The sequence below is a fragment of the Bos mutus genome, chromosome 18 (assembly GCF_027580195.1).
Source record: "Bos mutus isolate GX-2022 chromosome 18, NWIPB_WYAK_1.1, whole genome shotgun sequence".
Taxonomy (NCBI): Eukaryota; Metazoa; Chordata; class Mammalia; order Artiodactyla; family Bovidae; genus Bos; species Bos mutus.
Genome location: NC_091634.1, coordinates 16751692 through 16779574, shown reverse-complemented (window position 1 = coordinate 16779574; position 27883 = coordinate 16751692). Strand labels below are relative to the sequence as shown.

The 27883-nt window shown below is 56.1% G+C and overlaps 3 protein-coding genes across 5 annotated transcripts in view; 2 read left to right on the top strand and 1 right to left on the bottom strand.

Annotated features, from left to right (window-relative positions):
* The window catches only part of LOC102274571 (protein FAM187B), a 30217-nt gene extending 29283 nt beyond the window's left edge, over positions 1 to 934 (bottom strand). The window contains exon 1 of the mRNA XM_070386755.1: positions 815 to 934. Within this exon, the coding sequence (XP_070242856.1) occupies positions 815 to 828 (14 nt within the window). The 5' untranslated portion in view covers positions 829 to 934. The remainder of the gene's footprint in view (positions 1 to 814) is intronic.
* Positions 777 to 16070, top strand: LSR (lipolysis stimulated lipoprotein receptor). Of its 2 annotated transcripts, XM_070387874.1 has the most exons (10): positions 777 to 1207; positions 2395 to 2739; positions 8279 to 8398; positions 10447 to 10503; positions 11054 to 11200; positions 14315 to 14476; positions 14641 to 14700; positions 14800 to 14931; positions 15218 to 15849; positions 15935 to 16070. In XM_070387874.1, exons 1-10 carry the CDS (start codon positions 1099 to 1101, stop codon positions 15968 to 15970), a joined length of 1800 nt encoding a protein of 599 aa, XP_070243975.1. In that variant the 5' UTR covers positions 777 to 1098; the 3' UTR covers positions 15971 to 16070. The 2 variants fall into 2 exon arrangements, with proteins under 2 accessions (XP_070243975.1, XP_005896161.2); XM_005896099.3 differs by lacking the exon at positions 10447 to 10503 and having other exon boundaries at positions 780 to 1207.
* A 609-nt stretch (positions 16071 to 16679) lies between these two features.
* Positions 16680 to 26857, top strand: USF2 (upstream transcription factor 2, c-fos interacting). Of its 2 annotated transcripts, none has more exons than XM_070387931.1 (10): positions 16680 to 17284; positions 17555 to 17601; positions 17709 to 17827; positions 17951 to 18070; positions 18571 to 18721; positions 18855 to 18942; positions 19247 to 19305; positions 25759 to 25853; positions 25996 to 26124; positions 26224 to 26857. In XM_070387931.1, the coding sequence occupies exons 1-10, from the start codon at positions 17223 to 17225 to the stop codon at positions 26311 to 26313; spliced, it is 960 nt and encodes a 319-aa protein (XP_070244032.1). In that variant the 5' UTR covers positions 16680 to 17222; the 3' UTR covers positions 26314 to 26857. The 2 variants fall into 2 exon arrangements, with proteins under 2 accessions (XP_070244032.1, XP_070244031.1); XM_070387930.1 differs by having other exon boundaries at positions 17951 to 18151.
* The last annotated feature ends 1026 nt before the right edge of the window (positions 26858 to 27883 follow it).

Below are 27883 nucleotides of genomic sequence, written 5' to 3'. Positions count from 1 at the left end.
ATCGGGCGGCAACAGAGCCGCGTGAGCGCCTCGCATTCCAGGAGCCTGGCCTCGCCCGCCCCGCCCTCGGCGCAGGTGGCCCAGTCTCTAGGAATCCTTAGGCGGAAACCCGTCCCTAGTCCCATGCCTTCGCTCGGCCCCTTTAAGAGCCATAGTTTCCGGAGGCCTGACCCTGGGGCGGTAGACTCCCGGAGGCCAAACCAAGAGTTAGGAATGGGGGGGTGTAGAGGCGGAGAAAACTTCCAAAGTAGAATTCCAACTTTTCCTGGGCTCGATTCCCCTCGGGAGTTCCCTAAAGGCGGCAGACTTCCTTTCCGAGAATTTGGCTCGGTTGTTCATATCACCTAAGTGGAAGGCGCGCGAGGGCTGCGGCGCCTCCGTCCCCTGTGACGGGAGGACCCCCAGGGTTAGTGGCAAAGTCAAGCGCGGCAACTAACAGGCCTCTTCCAGCCCAAAGCTCGCTCAGATTCGCCCCTCCCCGTGGTGTGTACCTAGGCGGGTCCATCGCCAGCCGAGGAGAGGGGTGTGGGAAGAGAGGGAACAGGTGCGCGGCGCGCCCCGCCTCTCTCAACAGGTGAATCAACGCCGTTGAGTCTCTGTTCTCGTGATTCACACTCTGCCCGGCATGACCAAAGCAGGAGAGGGCCGGACCGCGATCCCTGGTCTTCAACCGCCCTCCCGGCGGGCTGGTCACTTGGTTCCAACCCTCTGGGCAGGAGCGCACCTGGGTCAGCCCACTTCCGGGGAGGGAGGTGGAGGAGCCCCTCCCCGCCGCCCACCCCCTAGCCCTGCCCTCAGCTCTCACCCTGTGTACCTGGGCCGATCCATTCCCCGGAGCCACGGGGGGTGGAGTGGCTCGCAGAGCCACAGTGGGACAAGCAAGTTTCTCCCTGAAAGCTGGACGCGTGCTCTTCATCAACTATGTTTCCTCTAGTTAAAAATCCTAGAATAGGGTAGGGTGGGCTTGGAATAGAGACAAGGAGCGGAAGCGGGAAGGGGAGGAGCAGGCACCCCTCCCAGTCTTGGTGGGGGCCGCGCCCCCTACCCTCCCGGTACCTGGGAGGGGACGTGCGGGCGCGACGCGCCCAGACAGCCGCGATGGCGCCTTTGGCCCGCCCGTTCTCCGGGGGACTGGAGTCCTGCCCGGGTACCCTGAGCTGGGGCGCGGTGGTCTTCGTGTGGCTTTTTCTGAGCATCTTGTGCACAGGTACGGAGCGCGGGGTCCCTGGTGCTGCAGGACGCTGGGAGGGCACTATAGAAGGGCGATGCCTGGAGTTCCAGCGCCTGGAAGGCAGGAGAACTGGGGGAGGGGGAGCGCAGAGACTAAGACCTCCTGATCCCCAAGGTCTCCGGAGATCCCTGTGTGCCAGAGGGAGAAGAATTCTCTATTAGTGCCTGAGAGCGCTCCTCCGCCCTTGTTCAGAGATAACAGGAAGTGAAACTCCCGGGACAGCGAACCCGGGAGCCGCAGGGAGAATGGGACTCTTTGTGGAGTGGGGGTGAAGGACCACCCGATCACTGACAAAGGCCGGGATGAGGACTCGGTAGCAGGTCGAGATTTCTGAGCCTTGGGGTAACAGGAAGAAGGCACCTGAAGGCTGGATCGGACGATTCCTAGGGGGTGAGATCAAGAAGCAGCGCCCAGGCGTCGGGTGGGTGCGGTATTGAAAATTCCCCACCCCCTAACCCAGTCATGTCGTAAGAATATCTGCGTAAGAGTCTGGTGAAACGGACTTATGAACTAACTTGGAAACCATCTTCTGCTGGATCTGATGTTTGTGGGCAGGGGGTTTCAGGGGGACTTTATCTTTCAGCAAGCAGTTTTGGCATATTCATTTGAGATGGCTTTGGGTAGGGCAAGGTGAAAGGCTGGTGGTGACATAACTGGGAGTTTAGCTACTATATGGCGAAGCAATCCAAACAACTCCAGAATCACCCTCCCCTCCGCCCCCCCCCCCCCAATTCACAAAACCCGGAGTAACTTGGAACACTTGGTTGTTTTTGAAAGGGGGGCCTCGAGCACTGTGGGCTTTGGGGGGGCCATTTGGGCTTGTCTGTACAGGCCACAGACCCTTTCCATGAGAGGGTGGCCAAGGGAAGAGGGGACTGGAAGCTGCACTCTGCAGAGGCTGCACTCTGGTTAGAGGAATGGACAGGATGTTCCAAGGAATCTGGCTGTGTGACCTTGCAGTGGCCACTTCAACCCCCTGGGTCTCTTAAATGGGCATGATTATCAGAGCTGCCTTGAGGATTAAGGAACAATGTGTGCCAGGCACTCTCTAAAACCGTACACTTGTAAATGTCAGTGATGTGACAAGTAATGTGGCTTCTTCCCACTGAAGTACTTCCTTGCGCTCACAGCGGTCCCTCTGCTGACTCTCTTCTTGTCCTCAGCCCCCACCAGCGCCATCCAGGTGACTGTGTCAGACCCCTACCACGTGGTGATCCTATTCCAACCCGTGACCCTGCCCTGCACCTACCAGTTGACCACGACCCCCACGGCGCCCATCGTGATCTGGAAGTACAAGTCTTTCTGCCGGGACCGCATCGCTGATGCCTTCTCTCCTGCCAGTGTTGATAACCAGCTCAACGCCCAGCTGGCGGCTGGTAACCCAGGCTACAACCCCTATGTGGAGTGCCAGGACAGCGCACGCACCGTCAGGGTTGTGGCCACCAAGCAGGGCAATGCCGTGACCCTGGGAGACTACTATCAGGGCCGAAGGATCACCATCACAGGAAGTATGTGGGCAGGGGATTGGATGGGGTGGGCTTGAGTTTTGGTGTTGGCTCCCTCTTAGAAGTTCATCAGCATAGGTGTCTGAAAGCACTGGCCAAGGGATGAATTCTTCCTTCTACCCATCCATCCATCCCTTTATCTAACAGCAAAGATTTACCAAGCACCTAACGTATACCAGGCACCACTTGAGGCCCTGGAAATATAGCAGTAAACAAAATTATCAAATGCCTTCCCTCCTGGAGCTTGAATTCCAGTGAGACAGACAAATAAGGCAAACACAAGCCTGACAGGCTATGGTTCATGGTGTCACAAAAGAGTCAGACACGACTTAGCGACTAAACAACAATAATAAACATATACTTTCAAGTGCTTAAAGGTAAAGAAAAGTGGGTAATGGAGAGAGAGGCAGGGGTTCTGTAATAATACTTGTAATATCAGCAACAATAAGTAAAATTTATATAAGTAACAGGGGCTTGCCTGGTGGCTCAGTGGTAAAGAATCCACCTGCAATGCAGGAGCTACAGCAGACATGGGTTCGATCTCTGGCTTGGGAAGATCCCCTGGAGGAGAGCATGGCAACCCATTCCAGTATTGCCTGGAGAATCTCATGGACAGAGGAGCCTGGTGGGCTACAGTCCATAGGTCACAAAGAGCAGGACGCGACTTAGCATACATGCATGCGTATAACTAATAACCTATAAAAGGCCTCCTGTGTGCTAGGCTCTAATCCAGGTTGATGTGAATTAGCTCACGTAGATGATAATAATGGAGTAAGTAGCTTCTGTTACTGTTACTTTACAAAGACCCAGAGAGTTAAAGTGACTTGCACAGGGTTACATAGCTAGTGGGATTATAAGTCAGCCCTTTGGAGCCTAGTCTCCAAGCTAGTAACCCCTCTGCTTACCCAGGAAGGTCAGCAAAGAACCCACCTGGAGGAGGTGACAGGAGTGAACCGAAGGAGTGAGGGATACTAATGGAGAAAGCCTACATCTTGCCAGGTGCTTTATGCCCATTTTACACTCAGGACAACTGAGTCACAGAGAGATCAAATAGTTCATCTTGGTGCACACATAGTAAAGGTCTGGCCCTGAGATTTGAACCTAGCCCTTGTCCTTCAGGGTCATGCTACCTACTCAGAGGAGGTGCCTCTTGGGACCAGGTTAGGGGTGGGGAAGTCGTTCATTCATTGATCCATTCACTTGGCATTTATTGGGCATCATCTAAGCGCCAGAAGCTATGGTAGTTGCTGGGGCTAGAGAGGTGATCAGGACAGATGATCCCTGCCCTCAAGGAGGTGATACTTCCGTGGGATGAAATAGGCAACAAATAAGCAGCAAAAGAGTAAGAGGATTTCAGAGGGTGCTGCCGAGTGCTACAAAGAAACCCCACCTGGGTGATCGGTGATCATGATTCAAGACTGCTGTGAAGATAATTTGAAGAGGAACTGGGACTGGGCCCTAAAGAATCCAGTGGGCAGAGAGGAGGGTGATGGGCAGCAGCGGGCAAGGGATAAAGGACGAGTGTTTTAATCATGGGCATGGGGGTAGAGGAGGGAAGGGGTCATCCCTTTGTAGACCCCAGGAGACCAGGCCTCAGAGCACACCCCTTCCCTCTCTGTCTGGACCATGGGCAGTGACCCAGCCTCTCAGTCTTGCTTCGGGGAGGGACTAGCCCTGCTGGCCTTGAATTTCCTTGGGCAGCTGTTCCTGTGGATAAAAGACTTTCAGCGGGGGTTCAGCCTCTATAAGTCCCTACCCCATAATCCAGGGGCTTCTCCAGCCTGGATCAGGTATGACTGGCCAGCACTGTTAGGACAACTCCCGTACTGAGAGTGCCCTTGAAGGCTGGCTGGAATCGTGTCCCCTTTGCTGAGTCCATCATGGGAGTGACCTTCGGGCTCCATCTGGGGCAGATTCTTCCTGCTCCAGAGGCCCACAGGCCCTGGGTTTTCAACCCTGGGCCTGGGTTTGATACAGGCCGTGATTTATAAACATCCATTGTGTGTATGTCCCTTCAGGAAGCCCAGTAGCCACGGGAGCTTCCTCCATTTCAGCTTTGAGGATGAAGAAAAGCAGAGCTGCCTCTGCTGTTCCTAGGGTCACCAGCCACCCAAGTTTTAAAAGTGAAAGTCGTCCTGGGCAAGCCAGAGTGGCGTGCCTCAGCTTGGGTGGTTCCACTTCCACTTCCGTTGTTCCCCGCTTTGGGTGATGGGGCGCCTGGATCGGGGCCCTATTTCTACCTCTTCAGGCTGCTTGGGAACCATGTGCACCCCCTCTTGGTAGCGCTGGACCTGAGAGCCCTCTGAGATCATGAGGGCCGCCTCTGCGGTGTGCAGATGAGGAACCAGAGGCCCAGGGAGGGGGAGGGAAGCCCAGCTCCTGTGCCCAGCTGGAGACCTGGCATTTTCTCCCTGTATCTAAAACAATTAGAGCAATGCCCAGCCCAGGTGATGTCAGGACCAGACCCAGACTGGGAACAGGGTGCGGCCGGGAGGAAGGAGGTGAACTCAGGCCTTAGAAAGGATCAAAAGAAGCCGGAAAGCCATGTTTTTCGTGAGTTTTGAAAACATCATATAGGCCAAACAAAATGCATTGAGGCCCAGATCCGGCCCACAGGACCAGATTTCAGCTCCCGGCCTAGGAGCTCTTGGAGTGGGCAGGGGCTGCCTTCAGGCCCTACTCCAGCTTTGGGCAGGGCCCTGGTCTAGGGTTCTGGTTTTAGAGAGGTGCGTTCAGAGTCTGATTCAAAGATACGAGTGGAAAAAACGATGGGCTGAGAGGGCGTTATAGAGAATTCAGAGGATTTGGGAGAATGTAGATTAGAGTTTTAGGATGATTCCATGAAAGAATATATACAAAGGTACCTAACACATAGTAAAAAATCAATAACTGGGGGCTGGATGCTTGACCATAAAGGAGAATGTCAGTGCCCAAGGTCACCCTACCTTCCCGTCACTTTAAACTCAGTTGCCACCTCCACGACAGAGGCACTTCCTGTCTGAGTTCGGTACTGCTTATCACCATCTGAAGCACAATATGTTTAAATTTTTTATTTGTCTCTCTTTCCAGTTAGGAGCTTGAGCCCTGTCTGGGTGGGGATTCCTAGCTGTCCTCTAGAGCAGTGGTTCTCAAACATGTGGGTCTTAGGGTCACACTTACTGAGGTCCTCAAAGAACTTTGTTTTTACAGCTAGAAAATTGAGAAAAGTTAAAAAAAATTTTTTTAATGATAATAAAGTATGCATGCTGTGCTAAGCCGCTTCACGTGCTATGCTAAGTGTCCGACTCTTTGCAACCCTGTGGACTGTAGCCCGCCAGGCTCTTCTGTCTATGAGATTCTCCAGGCAACACTGGAATGGGTTGCCATGCCCTCCTGCAGGGGATATTCCTGACTCAAGGATGGAACTCATATCTTTTCTGTCTCCTGCATTGGCAGGTGGATTCTTTACCACTCGCGCCACCTGGGAAGCCCTAATAAACTATAGATTAGCCTAAATAACATACTTTTATGAAAAAATAACCATATTTCCCAAAACAAAAAAACTTTCATGAAAATGTATGATGTTGCTTTTATATTTTTGCACATCTTACAGTCTGGCTGCATAGAAGCTGGATTCTCAAAGCAGCTTCTGCATTCAGTATATTGTGATAACACATGCCTGTAACTTGTGGAAAACTCCACATTATACTCATGAGATTAATGAAAAAGGCAAATATCTTACTATTATGGTGAAAATAACTTTGACCTTAGGGACCCCCTGTGAAAAAGTCTGGGCAACCCCAGGCTTCACGGAGCACACTTTTGAGAACTGTTGCTCTCTAGTATGGCAGTACCTCAGATACTGCCTGAAACATCAGATGCATTCAATGCGTCAGATACTGAATGACTGTATCACATGCCTAATTGAGGATAGCCACGTGTCTAGAACACTGAGGAAAGTCAGTGTGAGGAGGAAAGGGGTTCATTTCCCGATACTGACCAGGGCCTGGGGACTCCAGGTTCTGCTCACCTGGAGCCCACCTTACCCTGGGGTGGGCTCATGGCCAATCAGCCCCTAAGCAGGCTGATAGAATTTGGCAGTAGGGCAGGGGAGCTGTGTCAGTGGGGTGGAACCAGCCCTGGGAGGGTCTGAGAACACAGAGCCAGGCCAGAGGACCAGCCGGAGTGCACGCCAAAGCAGGGTGAGCCCAGCACGTGGTGGGGGACAATGAGCAGGCCGGCGTGTCTGGGGTCTGGCGAGTAGAGGAGGACGGTGTAGATGAGGCTGGTGTGGTAGCCAGTGGTCAGATGGCTCCAAAGGCCTTGTGGGCCAGGGTAAGGCGTTGGAATGGTGTGCTGTCGTTGTTCAGCCACTAAGTTGTGTCTAACCCTTTTGCCACCCCATGGACTGTAACCCACCAGGCTCCTCTGTCCATGGGATGTCCCAGGCAAGAAATCTGGAGTGGGTTGCCATTTCCTTTGCCAGGGGATCTACCCGACGCAGGGATCGAACCTGTATCTCCTGCACTGGCAGGCGGATTCTTGATTGCTAAGCCACCCGGGAAGCCCTTGGAATGGTGTAGGTAGGCACTGAAAGGAGGTTTTACTATGGATGTGAGGTCTTTCCAAAGAAGGAAGAAGGCTCTGGTTCTTTCATTCCTTTGGCAACTGACTGATGCTCGGGTACTGCCGAGTGCGGCACACACAGTGGCTGCCCTCTGAGCCGTCCTGGGGAAGGGTTGGAGGTTCTTGGGGCAGGTGCTGGGTAGGTCCCTGGGAGCCAGAGCAGCTGGGGAGAAAGGCTGTGAGGATGCTCTGTGAGGATGTCTCTGGCTGGTTCCTATGGTTCCTACCTCCTGTGCGCCACAGGCCCAAGGTGGAGTTGCCCACCCCGTAGAATGGCTGAGGGATTTAACTAATTAGGGCCTGAGGAGTAGAGAGGAAACCGGATGTGGGGATGTGCAGAAAGACTTTCATTATTGCTGTAATTAACAGGCTCCTTGCCTGGGGCTGTGTCACAGGAGCGTCCCTAGCCCTGGGCCTTGACCTGTTAGCTGGATGGAGGAGGGAACTGGTCTAAGTCTCTCCCTCACACCCCCGCCTTCTGCTGGGTGTGTGAGTCTCCTGCTTCCTGGAATCTGACCTGTTTATCTTTGCCTCCTTACCCAGGCCCCAGTCCCTAGGTCTGCCCTAAGCTCCATGGCGGGTCGTGTCAGGGGCCTGACTTTTGTTCTGAGAGGTGGGATGGGGAGGGTAGGGGAGGGGGGATTGTGGGGGGTGTAGAGGCCGTAAGCTGACTAGAGTCAGACCATCCCGGCCCACCACCCCCGTTTTCCCCACAGCTATACAGCTCATCAGTAATTTCAGCAGACTGCTCTTTTCTCCAAGACAGGAAAGATAACAGTCCCACCTCACAGACTGCTTGAAGTTCCCCATGTGAAAGGTTTAGAACAGAGCCTGAGAGGTGTCAGGCCCTCAGGATGAGGGATTGAATCCCCCCCGCCCCCTTCCCCCCAGGCGCCCCGCACCCGCTTGGCCCTCACCCGTCTACCCCCTGCCACAGATGCTGACCTGACCTTCGACCAGACAGCTTGGGGGGACAGCGGTGTGTACTACTGCTCCGTGGTCTCAGCCCAGGACCTCCAGGGGAACAACGAGGCCTATGCAGAGCTCATCGTCCTGGGTGAGTCTGGGCCCTGAGGGACAGGGTTGGGGATGGGCCTCTCCTGCTACTCCTGTGTGTCCGCCCTCTGCCCTCCTGCTTTCTCTCTGGGCTCTGTTGCCTGCTTTGCTCTCCCCCCACAGCACCACCAGTCACTTGGGCTTATCTGTATCCTCCACCCCAGACAGGGACCCCCTCCCCAACCCCGCAACATTTCAAATAAGCCAGAGCCAAACCAGGAGTGGAGAGGAATGGGGCCTCTACCCCTTCCTGGCCTCAGTCTTTAAGCACAGAAATGGTCAGAGTGGATGGGCATTGAGCCAGGAGGGGTGATGGCGTGTGTAACCGAGAAGCTGCTTCATCCTTACCCCGCAACGCGCACCCTCCCCGCCCCGCCACTCCCAAGGCCACATCTTACCCCACAGTCCCTCTGCCCTGCTGGGATGGTGCTGTGTGGTTTGCATAGTTAGTGCTCCCCTCAAGCAAGCCCTCCCCCCACATACCCAGGAGTGGGCTGGGATACCCGCCAGCAGCCCCCGCCCCGCTGTGAGGCCCCCCTGCCACGTGTGGAAGGGATGCTGCTGTTAGCCAGATGCTCTGTTCTCGGTTGACACATATAGGCCCGTGTGGCATGTGCTATATGTGACATGCTGTTGGGCCACACACTGCCATCATCACACGCATGATGCAAGGTGACCCACGTGTGCACGAGCACACAGGATGGGGGACCACGCCCCAGGGTGCTCAGATCACGTGACAAGAGTTCACGTCTGGGTGACAGAATGCACGCACCCACGGCCCATAGAACTCGTGCGTGTTCTTCTGTAAAATGCACAGTCTACATCAGCATGTCTCAAAATTTAGTCTCAGGAGCCAGTTACACTCAGGTTACTGAGGATTGCAAAGAAGGTTTGTTTAAGTTTTTGTGGGTTACATTTACAGTTGCTTAACATATTAGAAATTGAAACTGGCACACAAGCATTACCATCAGAGCAAATGACGTCATCATGTGTGATGGAGCCTCAGGAAAGCTCCGCTGTATCTCTACTGAAGGAGAGTTAAAAAGGGCAGTGGCTTAGTTATCCGGAACATGGCTTGGCCTCCGGGATGGGACCACACTTTGAGAACCACTGTTTTACCTGCTGGACGCCCCCTCCTGGGGACAGGCGGCATGGGGTGCTGATGTACAGCCAGGTGTGTGGACACCCCTGGAGATACAGCACTTGTGCGGCACAGAGTGGTGGGTGGCACCTAAAGGAGGCACCAGCTGGGTCATGAAACTTACACAGGGGACCTTGGTGGGCAGAGAACCTGGGCCATACTGTGATTTTTATGGGCTGTAAGGCACTTTTAAAAATTATGTTTGTTTTTATTTGGCTGCGACGGGTCTTTCTTAGTTGCAAACTCTTAGTTGTAGCATGTGGAATCTAGTTCCCTGACCCGGGACTGAACCCAGGGCCCCTGCCCTGGGAGCAGGAGCATGGAGTTTCAGCCACTGGACCACCAGAGGAGGCCCCCTGGACTGTAGGCACTTTTGCTTTCAAGGGCCTCTTCCTCCAGATTAAAAACAAAAATTCTTTTACAGTTAGATTGTTACAAAGACCATTCATTACTATGTATTCAGTATTGTTACATTTTCTTCTTCAGCCTTTACAATACAGTTAAGACATTTTCCTGGGCCCTAGTGTACTGTCTTCCTGAGCCTCATGGACTAGGACTGTCCTTACCTGGGATGGTAGGACCGTGTGTGTGTGGAAGAGATGGAATCCCAAACTGAGGTCCCACCTCCTGAGCCCATGGGATGTGTCCTGGCACCCTTCTGGGCAACAGAATCCTCTGTGGGGACAGTGTGTGAGTGAATCATGTGACACAAGCCTTCTGGAAGACAGCACCCACAGGGGATGGGGGTGTGGAGGGCAGGAACCGCATGCTAGGACCCTCCTAGGCACCTACCCCATCTCTTCTGCAGAGCACGCCTCCACCCTAATGTGCCTGGAGCTGGGCTTCAGGGCAGGGATGGCCTGGGCTGGCCCTGGTCAGCATAATCTGTCTCTCTTTTGTCCCTCCAGGCAGGACCTCGGGGGTGGCCGAGCTCTTACCTGGTTTTCAGGCGGGGCCCATGGAAGGTACGGGGGTTGAGTTCCCCCACATACCACTTATCGCTTCTAAATATCCTCCCCCTTTTCTAAACACAGTTTGCTCAGACCCCACTAATAACCCCACCGATTCCGGGCGTCTAGCGGCCTGGCTCTGGGCCGTGGGCTGGGCTGGCTGGCGAGGGGCCTGGGGTGTAGACAGAGGGCTCCCGTGACTGGTGCCTGTGGTGCTCTTCTAGCGCTCGGGGTCTGGGCAGCTGGCTCTGTCCCCTCTCAAGGCTACAGCCCATCTTCTTCTGGCTAGGTCTGCTCTCATTTACTGCCTTGTCCAGATGAGCCCCGGGTGGGTTCCCTAACCTTGGGGCTGACCTGGGTTGTAGTGGAGTGGGCATCCCTCTGCGACTGTACCCCAGCCCCTGGCTTGGAGACTCCAACAAGGGCTGGGGCTGCAGCTTTCCCGATGGGCTTTGCAGACAGGCGCCGTCCCCGCCACCGCCCCCTCCCCACTCCGCCCCCAGTGCCCACATCCCTATTCCCTTCCAGGCCTCCTGGCTCAGGGCCAGTTCTTGTGTCCCCGCAGACTGGCTGTTCGTGGTCGTTGTCTGCTTGGCGGCCTTCCTCGTCGTCCTCCTGTTGGGCATCTGCTGGTGTCAGTGCTGCCCCCATACCTGCTGCTGCTACGTCAGGTGCCCCTGCTGCCCGGAAAAGTGCTGCTGCCCCGAGGCCCGTGAGTACCCTCACCCGCCGCACGCCCACTCCCACTCAGCGTCTGTCCTGCTGCCCCGAGGCCCGTGAGTACCCTCACCCGCCGCACGCCCACTCCCACTCAGCGTCTGTCCTGCTGCCCCGAGGCCCGTGAGTACCCCTCACCCGCCGCACGTCCACTCCCACTCAGCGTCTGTCCTGGGCCCAAGGGGAGGAGGCGCCCGTCTGCCTGCCTCCTGGGACAGTGTCACTCTGGAGGTCATGAGGGGAGTAGTTTGGGGAAAAGTGGGCCAAGGAGGACCTGCTACTTTACATTATCATTTACATCAACTCTGCACTTACTTTTTTACTTTTCATTTATTTCAAGTCTTTCCTTTTGAAGGTAAAATTATGCACAAGGTAAAAAAAAAATTCAAATAGTACAAAACATTGTTCACCGGGAAGTAAAAGTCCTTTTAAAAACAAAATCTGAAGTGAAAGAGGTCAGAAACCAAGCGAGGTTTACAGCCCCCCAAATTTAAGCACCTTTTAACAACCCACATCCACATAAGGATGCTGGATTTTTCCACGGATGCCGTTTAAGGACCATCCAGCGCATCAGATTGAGGGCAGGAGGAGAAGGGGACGACAGAGGATGAGATGGTTGAATGGCATCACCGACTCGATGGACATGGGTTTGAGTGGACTCCCAGAGTTGGTGATGGACAGGGAGGCTTGGCGTGCTGCGGTTCATGGGGTCACAAAGAGTCGGACACAACTGAGCGACTGAACTGAATTGAACTGAGCACATCAGAGAGGGTCTGGGATTAGACATGGACCCGAGGTGGAGGGGGAAGAAGCAAACAGGAGAGGTGGGAAAGGAAGAGAGAGGTGCCTCCCTCCTGCCGCCCCACTTCCCCCCTTGGGGACATCAGTGCTTCCAGTTCCCTGGTTACCTTCCCGAGAGCACCTCTGTACTCAGTTATTGGGAAGTTTCCATCAACTCTGACATGGAAGTTCTAGACCCAGACACCTGCTCTCTCGTTCCTTGTACTAAAAGTAGGCTGTGAAAACATACTTCTCTACTAGTTCTCAGTGAGGGCGCCTCACCTTTTCCTTTGTCACTGTCAAGTTCACCATATCTTTGGTTGACAGACAGATGACCCTGGCGGCTAGAAAGAAATAACTTTACATGTTAGGAGCACCTAGACTAGGAGAGACAAACAGAGGGACAGACCTGCCCCCTCTCATGGCACCTGCTCATTTCTAGGCCAAGAGTGAACACGTGGTAGAAAGAATTACCCCGGTGGCTCAGATGGATGTGTGTTAGCATCCTGACATTTAAGGTTTCCACGCGCCGTGACTCCAGTGTAATTAACACAGTCCAGGTTAAAATCATAGGCAGTCATCGCAAGCTTGGGCAGGTGGAGGTTTGAGGCCTGGCTAGACCTCTTTACCTGTTGGGAAGTCCACTGAAGGACTTCCCCTCTCAACCTCAGTTTCCTCCTCTGTAAAATGGGGCCACAGCAGAGCCTGCTGTACAGCATGAGTCAGGATCCCGTGAACTGGTGTGTCCCGCATTTAGAGTGGGGCTTGGCCTACACAGAGCGTTCCACGCCCACAGCTGTCAGACATTGCTGCCGTCAGCATTGGTAATGACCGAGGGCCAGGATGCAAATTAGAGCCCCTACCACTCACACCATGTGACCTCAGGTGAGCAGCTGGTTTCCTTCTCTGCAGGGTCCTGCCATCACGGGGTGTCATGAGCATTAAGGGAAATGCTGTGTGTCAGGGCCCAGCACAGGGCCACGGCTCATACCATGCTGGCTAATTTTCTGGTCACTGACTGAACTCAGCAGTGGGCAACCTGTTTCACCACCGCCTGGAGAAATCAAATCCACTGCTCTCTGGAGGCCCACACTGGCCATCTCCTCCCTCTCAACATTTTTAGTTGTGGGTGTCTTGCCTATTACTTGCGGGGGTGGGTGTTAGTCCATTTCACAGGTGGGGTAGGATTCCCCCCAGGGGTGCAAACAAGTTTGCAGTTAACCCCGCTAATTAAGGCAGGGACCAGGACTGTGAATGCCAGTCCCAGGGCCCAATTTCCTCCACCCTGAGACCCTGCTCCCCCAAACTGAGATCCCATTAACTCCCCGCCAGAGGCCCTGTTATTTCTGCCACAGCCACAGCCCTCCTGAGCCGTCCTAGAGCAGCAACTCCCAGAGCTAATTATAAAACAGCACATCCGCCAACTGCTGAGGGGCTTCTTCGGTGTGTTGGTGGGGGGGGTGCAGTAAGCACTGAGCCTTCTGCTGCCCAGCTGAACTGGGTGAAGGGAGCTTTCTGAGCCTGATGCCCCACTCCATCTTCCCAGTGGGGTTTGGCCTACACAGAGCGTTCCATCATCTTTGGAGTTCCAGGACGAAAGCAACTTGCCTAGGCCCGTGACTGCCTCAGAGCAGCCACCAGACCCCAGCCTCTTGCCCGGGGAGGAGGGTGCTGGGGAGGATGTGCCCTTGAGTTGTCAAGCCTAGAACCGGGCGGGGGCGGGATGGGTGTGGCCCCCAAGGTGGAAACACTAGAGGAGATGCTTTGCTGGTTGGCTGAGGAAGTGAATGCTGAGGTTCCCAAGACGGCTTCCCATCACCTCGGGGTCTGGAAGACCCTGCAGGGAGGACCCAGCAGGCAGGAAAGGGGAGCAGGCATGGGATCCCCGCCCCCAGATGATCCATTTTTCTAATGCAAGGGCTCGGATGTCAAAGGGAACACTTATTTCTGGCTTGTGGGTCCAACACATTGGTGTTTATCTACAAGACACCTCTGTCCCTGTTGCTCTGTAAGAACGCAGGTCCAGAGTGGCTGTGTCCTATGATAAGTTGGCAGCAGAGTTTGACGTAAAACCTTGTCAGATGCTGGGAAACCACTGTACTGTCAAACAAACTGGCATTCCTGATTGGGGCCGCCGGTGTACACCCTCCCATCCTAAAACTCTTGTGGGGAACGGCTCAGGAGGTGTGGACTCAACGCAGCTCATGTCCTCTGACCTCAGGGACCCTATAGCAACCAACCAAGCACACAGGGAAGCTCTTCAACAGGGGACTGGGGAGAAGGCCTGTGGCCCCTGGGGCTCTTCTCATGCTGTGTGTGTTCTCCCCAGTATACGCTGCAGGCAAAGCTGCCACTTCGGGCGTTCCAAGCATTTACGCCCCCAGCACCTACGCCCACCTCTCCCCTGCCAAGACCCCGCCCCCGCCAGCCATGATCCCCATGGGCCCTCTCTACAATGGGTACTCTGGAGACTTCGACAGGAATAGCTCAGGTGAGGCCCTGGGGACAGCCAGGAGTAGCTGGTGGGAGGTGGAGGGATGCAGGGAGGCTGGGCATATGGCTATTAAGGGGTCTGGAGTTGGAAGAGGGAATTGGGGGCAGAGGGCAGGGGGCTGGGAATGCACGGTTTTGCTCCTGACAGCCAATCTCCCCCAGTTGGCGGCCACAGCTCCCGGGTACCCCTGCTTCGTGACACAGACAGCAGCGTGACCTCTGGTGAGAACCAATCCTTACGAAGTTGAACATGCCTATAGGGGAGGTGGGGTGGTCAGCATCCAACCTCTGGAACTGATCACCTCCAACTCCTATCCCTAGAGATCCGCAGTGGCTACAGGATTCAGGCCAACCAGCAGGACGACTCCATGCGGGTCCTATACTACATGGAGAAGGAGCTGGCCAACTTCGACCCTTCTCGACCCGGGCCCCCCAATGGCCGTGTAGAACGAGGTGAGCCTTAGGATCTGAGGGATTCTTGAGGGGGCTGGGGGAAGCAGGTCTCCCTGATAATTGCCCAGGGACGCTTGCTCCACATCCTGAACACAATCCCTCATTCCCTACCATGGCCACAGTGAAGTGTACAGAACCCTGCAGATCGTCACTAAATAGGTGAGAAGCCTGGGGCTCCCTTGAGAAGAATGTATGAGCCAAATGAGTGACACTGCTGGGCCCCTGGGCTCCTGACATTAGGTCCTGACCACCTCCCACCAGTAAGAGACACCTTCCTTCCCTACAGCCATGAGTGAAGTCACCTCTCTCCACGAAGACGACTGGAGATCCCGGCATTCACGGGGCCCTGCCCTCACCCCCATCAGGGATGAGGAATGGGGTCACCACTCCCCCCGGAGTTCCAGGCGGTGGGAGCAAGAGGCCCCCCTGGAGCGGCCAGGGAACAGCCGGGGTGCGGGGCGGCCCCGAGCCCGCTCTGTGGATGCTCTGGATGACTTTACCCGGCCAGGCTCTGCTGAATCAGGGAGGAGATCTCCCCCAAGCAGTGGGAGGAGAGGCCGGGCCTATGCACCGCCGCGAAGTCGCAGCCGCGATGACCTCTATGACCAAGACCAAGACGACTCCAGGCACTTTCCACACTCCCGGGATCCTCACTACGATGACTTCAGGTCTAGGGACCAACCTCATGGTGACCCTCGGGCCCGCTACCAGCGCTCCCGGGACCCTAGGGATGATGGCTCCAGATCCAGGGACCCCCCCTATGACGGGCGGCTACTAGAAGAGGCCTTGAGGAAAAAGGGGCCAGCGGAGAGGAGGCCTTACAGGGAGGAAGAGGAAGAAGAGGCCTACTACCCTCCAGCGCCTCCCCCTTACTCTGAGACTGACTCCCAGGCTTCACGGGAGCGGAGGCTTAAGAAGGTGAGTGATAAGGCCCTGAAAGCCTTCCTGGACTCTCTTCTCCAGTCCTCCCTGGCTCACATCCATCTTTCTTTTTCCTTTGCAGAACTTGGCCCTGAGTCGGGAAAGTTTAGTCGTCTGATCTCAACATTTTGTATGTAGTTTTTGTACTTTTTTTTTTTTAATTGGAGGGATCATTGATGATCTTCTCTTTGTAAAACTAATAAAACTTCTGATCACAAGTCTTGAGTCCGGAGGAAAGCATTTGTTTTGTCGCGCGAGGTGGGGAGCCCGGACAGCTGCTGTGTGTGTCTGCAAAAGGCCGCATGTCCAGTTCTCTCATGGGACCTGTGTCCGGAGCCAGGAGGAAAGGACCGGCTCTGCCTTCTCCGACTCTCCACCGGCCGGAGTACGTGCCCCACGCTAGCTCCGCCCCGCCCTGCGTGCGCGCTCCGGCCCCGCCCAGACGTGCGCATGCGCCCGGGGTATCCGCTTTCGCGCACTTCAGTCCGGTCGACGAGGGCGCGCGTGCGCGCTCCCCTCCATCCACCCAACGCCCCCCTCCCCCGCCCCACCCCCCCGACCTACTTTACTGTCTCCAAACCCAGCCGCCTGCCTCGTCCCCGGCGACCAGAGGCCTTCTTCCAGGTCCCCCGGAGTTCCATCCGGGCCCACGTTCCACTAGGGCGGCCCGCCGGCGGGTGCCGGGAGACAGCGGCAGCGACCTCGCTCCCAGCCGAGACCTGGGCCCGCGCGCCCGCCCTCCGTCGGAGACAGACAGCGCGCGCGCTCCCCAGGGGCTGCCCTCCCCCCTCGCGCGCGTCGGCCCCGGGCTCGCGCCGCCGCTGCTGCCGCGCGCGCGCAGCTCAAGTAAAGGAGGAAAAAAAAAAGGGGGAAAAAATAGAAAGCGGCGGCGGCTGCAGCAGCGATCCGCCGCCGTACTGGGCCAGGCCGGGCGGCGGACACGCAAGCCGGCGATCCGGGGGAGAGGCGGAGGCCATCCTGGGCGGGCCGGGTTTAAAAAAAAAGTCGCGGCGGCGGCTACTCAGGGAAGGAGGCCCGAGGGCCGCGTGCAGCGGGCGGGGGGCGGCTGCGCTGCGTCCCGGAGCCTAGAGCCGCCGGGAGCCGGCCGGCGGGCGAGCAGGCGGAGGCGGCTGCTGGAGCAGCGGCGGCGGCGGCGGCGGCGGCGGCGGCATCTCCTCCTCACATGACCCCACTGTTTGTCCCCGTGATCAGCGCGAGCGGCTCCCGTGTCTCCTCCGTCCCCTCCTGCCGCGCGGCGTGAGCGCCGGGCTCGGGGCCCCCCCGGCCGCCCGCCCCCTCCCCTCCCTCCCCTCCCCTCCCCTCCCCTCCCCCCCCGGGCCCGGCGCCCCCCCCGCCCCCACCCCCCCCCCATGGACATGCTGGACCCGGGTCTGGATCCCGCTGCCTCGGCCACCGCTGCTGCCGCCGCCAGGTAAGGGAGCCCGGCCGGCCCGTGCCCCCGCGCGCCCTGGTCCCGGCCCTTCGGCCTGGCGACCGGGCCGCCATGATCCCGAGCGACCGCCCGGCCCAGCTCAAAATGGAGGCCGCTAGGGAGGGGGAACCGGCACGTATACCCCCGGTCCCCGGTCCCCAAGGGGCCGCCGTCGCAGACTGGGCTGGGCGGGATGGGGGCCCTGCACCTGGACGAAGGGGCGGGGGCGCGGGCAGCCCTGATCCCCTCTTCTTCCTGTGCTTCTCGCAGTCACGACAAGGGACCCGAGGCAGAGGAGGGTGTCGAACTGCAGGAAGGTGAGTGCTCGCGGGGCCCACCAGGGCCGCGACCTGCGCCCGGGAAGGCACTGGGGGCGCCCTGGTTCGCGCCACCTCTGACCATCCCCGCGACCCTCCGACCGCAGGCGGGGACGGGCCTGGGGCGGAGGAGCAGACGGCGGTGGCCATCGCCAGCGTCCAGCAGGCGGCGTTCGGCGACCACAACATCCAGTACCAGTTCCGCACAGAGAATAATGGAGGACAGGTGAGGCTACGGGCCCGGAGCCCGGCGGGCAAGTGGAGGGCTGAGTCCCGGACTGGGAGGGGCTCGGACCTGGCCCCTGCCCGGGCCCCAGCGCGGGTCTCTCTGCTCTGCCGCCCCCTGCAGGTGACGTACCGCGTAGTCCAGGTGACTGATGGTCAGCTGGACGGCCAGGGCGACACAGCAGGCGCCGTCAGCGTCGTGTCTACGGCTGCCTTCGCAGGGGGGCAGCAGGCTGTGACCCAGGTGGGTGTGGATGGGGCCACCCAGCGCCCCGGCCCCGCTGCTGCCTCTGTGCCCCCAGGTCCCGCAGCGCCCTTCCCACTGGTAGGTGCCCAGCATCCTCTGGGGGGATGGAGAAGGGGCACTGGACACTGACTTTGTTCTTGGGGAGCGCCAAGGGGGTGGGGCACGTGGGACTAAGATGCTGCCTTCAGGCCCTCAGGTCAGATCTCTTGTTTTGCACGGTGAAACCTGGGGCAAGACCTTCGGAACATCTTTTTTTGTTTGTTTTGTGAAATGGGAATCATGGTCACAGGGCACTCTCTTAGAGTTAAAAGTGGGTCAGCTCCCCAAGTGATTGCTTAGTATCTGTCAAGTTCCAGGGCTGTGAGACACAGGGCAGAGTGGGACACAGGGGTTCCCCACTCTCTGTAGAGAATGCAGTAAACATCAAATATGGTGGCTAGGGGATGGATTGGGAAGCAAAGATGGCTAAGGGTGGCCTCTGTCCTCCTGCTCCCTAGGCTGTTATCCAAAATCCCTTCAGCAATGGTGGCAGCCCGGCTGCTGAGGCTGTCAGTGGGGAGGCCCGGTTTGCCTATTTCCCAGCGTCCAGTGTGGGAGATACCACGGCTGTGTCCGTACAGACCACAGACCAGAGCTTGCAGGCTGGAGGTAAAGGAAGGAAGGGGCCAGGGCGGAAGGCAGGGGAGGCAACAGGCCTAGCAGGGAGGGAAGCTCCCCCCCAACCCCTAGCCAGTTCTGACTCTGCCCCCAGTTTTAGTGCTAACCCCCACTTTCCCTGCAGGCCAGTTCTATGTCATGATGACGCCCCAGGACGTGCTTCAGACAGGAACGCAGAGGACAATTGCACCTCGGACACACCCCTACTCCCCGTATGTGCAGGAGACCTGGTCCCAGGAATAGGGGACGCTGGGAGGGCCTGTCGTGGGCACCCAAAAAGAGGAGGTTTTCCCGGGATGGGAACCAGGCAGTTGAATACACAGCAGGCAGTTGGTGTATTTTTTGGTCAGCTTTTGCTTTTCTAGTTTAAGTAAAGAAAATACCATTTTCTCCCTCTCTTTGTCTCTGCATATCGATTTGTCTTGCAGAGATCATTTTTAAGTCTGACTCCTTAATAAATGTTTGGACACACAGGCTGGAGGTAACATGTACCCATTTTTTTCCATACTCTTCTAGGAAAATCGACGGGACGAGAACGCCACGGGATGAGAGAAGGAGAGCTCAGCATAATGAAGGTAAGGTCAGGCAGGAGCTGCTAGGCCTCATGGGCTCAACCCCAGCTGGGTGTTTGGAGTCACAGATCAGTGGCCGGGTTATTGATCCAAGTACTCGAGAGGTGTTGGTTGAATGCTGGGAAGGCAGAAGCAGAGAGGCTACTTGTCAGCAGCAGATATAGGCAGGAGGCATGAGCTGTGGTATATTTGTCTTCCTGGCTGGTGACTCTAAAGTAATGACCAGCAGTTTAAATGGCGAGTTTCACATTCATGTGTGGATTTTCTGCTCCTCTGGGAAAGTTGGGCTGCTCTGGTGCAGCTGGACCTGCCTTCCCATGTGGCAGCTGGTTTGCTCAAGCCCCCCACCCCACTGCTTGCCTGGCTTCCAGAAGTAGCTCAGATCTGAGAGAAAGTACATCTGAAATGAAATTGCAGGCAGTCTGTGTCTCTGGCTCAGGCCGGCGCATGAACATGTCCAGGGAACACTTCCACCCAAATAGCCATCATTTGGCAGATACTTCCTGAAGGAGGATTCTAGGCTGGGCAGTATGTGCCCTGTGCTAGGTATGGAACCTAGCGTGGAGTGTTTAGGAAACTCGGGTTGACTCAAGGTAGTGTGTGACTGAACACTGACAGGTGATATTTCCCCAGGGAGGTGGCCTTTGGGAGTGCCTGTCCAGCAGAGGGAAGCACAGGAAGTCAGGGTGGAGAAGGGTTGCTCCGGGGGTGCTGGTTTGGTTGTAGCAGAGGTTCCTTGTGGAGTGCTTGGGAGGGCCAAGGAGGGCCTTGAATGTCAGGGTGAGGCCTTGAGAGTCCTCACTGTGTTTGATGGGGGGTGGCTGATGCAGCTATGCTCTGAGCGGCTCGGTGAGTTCAGACCTTTACTCAGCACATATGTGCTAGGTGCCAGCCCCTGTTCTAGGCCTCAGATACACCCAGATAATGGAACAGGCACCTTGGCTCTCAGAGGGTGTTCATTCTGGTGGGAGAGACAGAAACTACACAAAGGTGCAATAAGACGTCAGGGAGCGTAAGTCATGTGTCATGTGAAGGAAGATAAGGCTGGTAAGGACTTGGAGGGTTATGGTGGCAGGGAGCTTTGTGGGCCTCTCTAGAAGTGACGCTTGAGCAGGCGCCTGAATGGGCTGCCCACAAGCCTGAGGAAGAGTCCCAGACAGCGAGGGATAAGCAAGTACAAACACCCAGCCCGAGCTGGAACAGACTCGGTGTGATTGAAGAAGAGCAGAATTCAGGAAAGGAAAGAGGAAGTTGGCAGAGTCATGGGAGGACTGGCCAGGGCCAGATCACATGGGTCTTGTCACAGGCCCTCCCAGGGCCCCCACTCCTGGATCTTTGTGCTGGTTCGAGGGGAAGTCAACAGAGGGGTTGTTTATGGAGACTGGATACTAAGGGTGACGGGATGCCAGAAGCTAGGAAAATAGGAGGTGACTGCACCTGTGGGCCTCAGACAGGACAGGGCATGAAAGGGGGTCAGGGGAGGGGACAAGCTGTAGGGGAGAAGAGGCCAAGGCTGAAGAATCAGGATTTTATGATGGGGTCAGGTTCATTTAAAGGGAAGCAGTGAGCATGAGCTTGGTTTTGGGGTGTGGTGGGTTTGAGGGGTCTCCTATTGGCTCCCAGGCAGTCCCAGCTCTGCTACATACCAGTCGTGTGACCTTGGACTGGCTCTTCATCTCTGTGCCTGTTTAGTCCTGTGTACGAATGTGTTAACATGACTACCCCAGAGGCTCATAGTGAGGGTGCAGCACGTTGAGACGTGAGCCCTCAGCTACCCCCAGGCTATTGTGCTACCTGCTAAGACCACAGCAAACAACTCTTGGAAGATGAGCCAGTCACTCTCCACCCTGCTGTCACTATGCCTCTCACTGGGTTAATCCAGCTCCAAAGTCTTGACTCTTCCTCATCCTATAAAAGTCAGTCCTGCTCATGACCTTGCCCTTTCTGACCAGCTGCAGCCAGCCCACTCTGTCCTAACCTGCAGAACGTTTGACCCACCCTCTGCCCGGCAGCCTCCCTGTACCCTTGGCAATCTGGCTCATTTCTCTACCAAAACGGCGCCATTTAAGGTCACCCATGATGACCTCATTGCCAAATCCACTGGCTTCCTTTCCTGCCTGCACTCCAAGCATCTGGCCCTGCCCATTCCCCTCCTCTCGGGAACGTTCCTTTCTGCTCTCCTTGCCCTGGTTCTCCTTCCGAGCCTGTTCCTGAGGGCAGGGCTTCCTGGTCACCTGGAAAGCTTGTTAATAATCACCATCTCTAGGTCGTCCTCACGAGATGCTGAATGGGTAGGTCCGAGGGTGTCTGGGAGTCTGCGCTAAAACAAGTTCCCCAGGTGACTCTTCATGATGGGTAAAGTTGGGAAGCTGCTTTGGCTGTTAGTATCTCTTGGGGTCCAGCCCCTTCTTCCAGTGGTCAGGAGAGTGAAACATCAGGCCTGGGGACGGTCAGTCTCCCCTAGTCCCTGTCTCCAGATGTTGGTGTGTGTCATTTCTCCCAGGAGAGAGTCTGCGGGCTTTCTCCAGAAAAGTATGTGACTCCAAAAAGATGAGACTGTTCCCTGATGTCCTCCCAGGGCTCCCCAACCCCGTGCACTGCCAACAGCTGTCTTTCTGCTCCATCTCTCTCATGCTCCTCCGGACCCATATTTTGGGGTGCTCGTTCCAAATTTCTATTGCTGGTTGTCCTTGAAGCATCTCACACTCAACTTGTCCAAACCAGAACCTGCCGTTGTCCCTCCTTCCCAAAGCCTCCTTCTTCCAGAACAGCAAGAGGGATCCCTGTCATGATTACTCAAGCCAGACCTGAGAGCCAGGCCACTTCAACTCTGCCCTCTTTGTCCCTCACAGCCACAGGACCCGAGACACTGTGCCAAAGTGGACCTCCAATCGACCTTTTCTGCTTTTCCCTCTTTGCCGTGTTTCTTGATACCACAGGGGCCCATCTCTGGGCCGCAGGCAGATGTCTTCAGGGCCCCAAGGAAGTCAGTATACCTGGTGTAGTAGAAAGGGGAGTGGTGGTCCCCAGCAGTGACTGGGGGCCAGTGTGTCTGTCCTGCCTGAAGGGTGGTCTCACAGTGCCCGCCGTTGCTGCTGTGTCAGAATTTGGGCTCACTACTCAACCTCTGAAGAAGCCAGAAATCCAGATCTTTACGTGAAAACTGATTGCTTAGATGCTTTTTCTATTTCTTGGTTCCTACTCATACTGTGACCAATTTATGTGTTTTGCCTAACTGGGGTTTAGTTTGCTGGGTGTCTTCCCCCAGCTTTTTAAGACGATTTTTAAACCTTTCTTTTTTCTCAATACAGGCCTTTATAGTTGCAGATTTCAGTCTTATACTGCTTTAGCGTTATCCCATTTGGACACGTTGTGTTCTCTTGTTATTCAATTTGGAATGTTTCTTGTTTTCCTGATTATTTTTTCACTGACCCATGGGATTATTTAGAAATGTGTTGTTTAACTTATGAATGTTTATGGGTTTTCTGGATTATCTTTTTTTTTTTTTTTTTGAACATTTATCTATTTGGCTGCTTTGGGCCTTTGTTGCATCATGTGGGATCTTTAGTTGCGGTGCCCAGACTTTCTAGTTGTGGCGTGAGGGCTTAGTTGCTCCACAGCATGTGGGGTCTTAGCTCCCCAAGCAGGGGTTGAACCCACCTCGCCTGGATTTGCCAGGCGGATTCTTAACCACTGGGCCACCAGGGAAGTCCCCTGGTATCTTCTTGTTACTGATTTGTAAATGAGTTTTGTTGTGATCGGAGAACATACTCTGTATATAACTTAAGTCCTTTGGAATTTATTGAGACTTTATTTTATGGCCCTAAATACAGTCTATCTTGGTGAAAGCTTCTGTGTGTGCTTGAAAAGGCATATCTGCTGATGTGTGTGGAGTGTTCCATCAGTGGTAACTAGGTCAAGTTGGCTGACAGTGTTCAGATTTTCTGTCTTCATTTTTTTGTCTACTTCTTTTGTCAGTTACTGAGGAGTGTTGATATCTCTAGTTATATTTGTGGATTTGCCCATTTCTCCCATCAGTCCTGGCAGATTTTGCTCTAAATTGTGTTTTAAATGTTGTATGGCTATGACTTAAGCCTTCTGAAGAACAGACATGGCCTTGGTTTTGACTGGTCTTCCTCCATTTCAGTTGTGCCAAAGTGGTCTCCCCAAGCCACAGGCCTGACTACATGCCAAGAAGGGCCCCAGACTCGAGGGCCTAGACCCCTCGGGGAAGAGAACACAAGGTCCAGATCCACTGACAGGGCATTCAGGGCCTTCACAACCTATTTCTGCCACCCTTTCCGATCCCCCTGCCCCAACTCCTGTGCCCACCAGAGTGTTTCCATGTCGCCTTTTCTGGGTTCATGATGCCTGTCTGCCCACTGTCCTTCCTCTCAGAAACCAGCCCCATCTTAACGTTCTAAACCTTTCTCTGAAGAGACAGTCCACCCCACTCCACGCTGAAAGCAGTACTCCGCCCGGGCATTCCCCAGGCACTGGGCACTGTCTTCAGTTATAACTCCCAGTCTGTGGTGTCAGTGTCTCCCATTCACGTGAATTTCACGTTGGTGCTGTGAGTGCTGGCACGACAGCGGTTGAGTCTGCCATGGACTGGCCTCGCAGAGTGCCCTGCACATAGTAGGGCAAGCAGTAAGTTTTGAAGAAGTGAATACGAGCCAGAGGTGTCCCTTACCCCCTGCCCGGCCCCCAGTGAGGAAGGGAGGAGTGGGCATGGGATGCGGCTGCAGCATGGGACCCAGGCTCAAGGATGTCAGACTGCAGGAGGGTAGCGAAGGGCAGCTGTCTGCTCGCGAGCTCCTCAGGTGGCACCTCAGAATGGATGTGGAGGCTGGGCCGGACTCTTAGCTCAGCTGCTGTTCGGGGCCACAGAGTCCCCAAAGACCGTAAGACATGACCGCCCTGACTGGGAAGGTTCACTCACCAGGGTAGTGATGGGGCACATGGCTGTGTACTCACTGACCCCAGGGCCAGGGTCAGGCGAAGCTCGATATCGGGCAGTATTCTTATCCCTGTGGTAAAGGGAGGTTGTGGGCAGCAAGAGAGGAGAATGAGGGAGGAAGCAAGTCCATGTGGGAGGGTGTTGTCACCCAGGCCAGAGTAGGGGCACTTGGAAGGACCGGTCAGCAGTGAGAGGACAAAAGCAAGTGCCAGGGGAAGGCAGTCGGGTTTTCTTCTAGTGGCCAGGCACGTCCTTTGAGGGAACAGCTGGGTTGAGGGGCAGTGCTGGCCTCAGGAGGAGAGGGGGTCAAGGGCAGCCTTCTGGCCCACCCCACTTTTCTCACTCGCATCCCGACCCTCTCCCCCAGTTGCCCAAGCCTGAGAAAATACTCTCCTTTACCCTCCTTTCCAAATCCCACCCACAGTCTCCCCTTCCTATAGTGACCACCTGCATCTGTCCATGGACTGCCTTGGCAGGAGGGTGAGACTGTGGGGCCAACTGGGCTTTCTTGTGTGCCCCTAGCAGTGCCTCGTACTGTGCTTAGAAGGTGAGGAAAGGCTGGGACAGCTTTCTCAGTGAGCCCCAAACCAGGGGTCTCAGGCTGCAGTGCAGGCAGCCCCCAGGCAAGTCGTGACAGGCCACAGCAGAGATGCATACGAGCCCTGTCTGCAGGGGTCAGCTGCCACTCAACTCAGCAGACAGAGTGAGACAGAGCAGACAGAGTGTTATAAATCACACATCTGGACTTTCCAAGTAAAATCTGCCAGTAGCTTGTCAAACCTGGTCTTCAAGATAGGGTTCGTGGTGTTTCTGGGTGACCCAGTGCCCTGATGATGGGCCAGGCCCCTGAGAACTGCAGTGCCAGCTGGGGAAGCTGAGACTTGCTGCCGGGGCCATGGAGAAGGATTGTAAGTGGAGTGAGATGTGGTCAGACTGGGATTTTAATGATGAAGAGAAAAACAGGACTGTGGGGTCCAGCACTCGGGATACATGAGTACCGCCATGGAGAATCAAGTTCAGGGGCTGTGGGGACCAGAAAGGGTCATCCGGGTCCTGTGTAAAGGGGCTCTGGCCCCTTCTTGCCTCCCAGGGACACGTGCCCACTGTGCCACAACTCCTTTTTTCAAAAGAGGCCAGTTGTTATGTGAACTTTTCTAATTTTTAAATGTTGACTCAAATTTTTCAAAACCTGCTGGGCCAACCAACAGAACAAACCCCGCAGCCCCTCAGCTGTCGATGCTGCGCTGAGGGTATATGTGGCACTTGAGGGTGGCACTTGAATTTCTCGGTTCCTATTGAGGAACCATGTGGAGCGGGCTAGAGCCAGCTGCCTGGGTTCAGGTCGGGCCCCTGCACTTGCTGGCCATGTGACCTCGGGCGGGCCCAGCTGTGCCTCGGCAGCCTCGGCTCTCGCGGCATCTGCCTCGGGAGGTAACTTGCCCGGGCATAGAGGGAGCACACTGGACACAGCCTTGTTCCTACTCTTTTCGCCGCAGTGGAGCGGAGGCGGAGGGACAAGATCAACAACTGGATCGTCCAGCTTTCAAAAATCATTCCAGATTGTAATGCAGATAATAGCAAGACGGGAGCGGTGAGTGTCCCCCTGGTCCCCCAGCCCCCTTGCAGAGAATCCGTCTTGAGTGCTGGGCGCGGGAGTTGTCTCGGGCTGAGACGACTGGTGGGCATTGGCTGCCAGGCAGTGCTCACTGATACTCATGCCCACCACTCCCCAGAGTAAAGGAGGGATCCTGTCAAAGGCCTGCGACTACATCCGGGAGCTGCGCCAGACCAACCAGCGCATGCAGGAGACCTTCAAGGAGGCCGAGCGGCTGCAGATGGACAATGAGCTCCTGCGGCAACAGGTGAGCCACAGGGCTGGGAGGGCAGGGACGGGGGGCGCCCAGGAACCCCAGGACGCGGGGAGCCAGCTCTGGCTGCTTGTCCCCCGTCGTGTCTGGCAGATCGAGGAGCTGAAGAATGAGAACGCCGTGCTCCGCGCCCAGCTGCAGCAGCACAACCTGGAGATGGTGGGCGAGAGCGCCCGGCAGTGACACCACCTACCATGCGGCGGGGGCCGCCTCCGGGCCCCCACCGTCCCCTTCCCCAGCCCTTAGCACAGAGAGGGACAGACGCCCCTCCCCCAGCTGCGTTTTTTATAGTAGATTTTTAACAAAAAAATGGGGAGAAATAATGCATTTCTGTGGATAAGCGCCCACCGCCCTCCTCAACTTGGAAACCATATCTCCTCCCCCATTTGTCTGTCTCCCTTCTCCCGGCCCCCACTCAACCCGGCACTTCTGGTGGTCTCACCTGGAGGCCAGAGGGAGGAGGACAGAGCCCCTGCCACACCCCGCTGCCTCCTCGGACTCCCGAGGTACTGAGACCAGGGTGCTTAAGGGGAGGAGGGGGTCCTGCGAGGGGCCTGGACCCAAGCAGGGAGGCCACGTCCCACACCACCTCTTGTTTCTGGAACCCTGCTCCCCTCTGGGTGTGTGAGTGTGTTCTAATTTTCTTTATGGAAAAAATGGACAAAAAAAATAGAGAGAGAGAGGTATTTAACTGCAATAAACTGGCCCCATGTGGCCCCGCCTTGTCTGTCTGTGTATTTGTCCATCTCAGATGTGGGGAGGGGGTCTGGGGTCTATGCAGGGCTCCCGGGGACAGGACCTCGCTCTTCTGTTCGTGGCTGAGTACCAGTCCCGGCCATCCCGCGCCGCCCGGTACCCAGTCTGTTGGTTGTACACATGGAGGAATTAAGGGATGAATAGTGTCTTTGAGGCCCCAGGTGGTGCATATGTGGTGTGGGGGGCAGGGGGAGCCAGGGTCAAGGATATGCCACATGTTTTTGGAGGAGAGGCTGGGGTCTTTCATGTCACCAGTTCCTAAAAACAGGACTATCTCCTGACTCTGCCCTTCTGGGCTAACGCCCTCCCCTCTGCACTAGCCAATGGTGGGGCCTGGCCTTGAGCCCCCCACCCTCAGGGAGGGCAGATGGCCAGGAAGCCAGGCTTGGCCCGTCAGCCTGTCGCCTTGCACTGCGACTCTGGCGCCTGTGCTGTGACCCCTGCCCCTGGTTGATGATGAAACCTGGCCTGAGCTGAGATGATGCAGTGATGCCTGGGGGGTGCTGCTGTGTCTCCCTGTGGGTGAGCATGCAGCCCCCATGCAACTCCAGCCACTCCCAGAATCTAGGTCTGGTCACCTTGCTGAGCTCGCCACCCCGCACCCATCCCAGATATCCCCGGCTGCTTTCTTCCTTCCCTCTGAGAGCCCTGTCTCCTGTCCTGGCCATTTCTCTTTTGGAGAGTGAGGCTGTGTGCAGCTGGGGGAGCCTAACAGATGGCAGGAAACTGTTACTTCCCAGGGTCCCGTGTTTTCATGCTTTGCGAGTGGGCCTTGGCAGCAGTTCAGGGCCAGGAAGAAGAGTTCATTCCTTGGCAGCACCATCCCCAGGCTTGTAGGGTTGTCACTGGGTGGCCCAGGAGTGAGAGAGAGAAGACAGCCAAGGACCTATCTCTGAAGTCACGATCTGCTGTTCCCCTGGGCCGTGAGCACCCTAAGATGGTTCAGGTCATACGTGGCAATGAGATTGCCGCAGCCAGGCATCCTTGATTCAGCTCC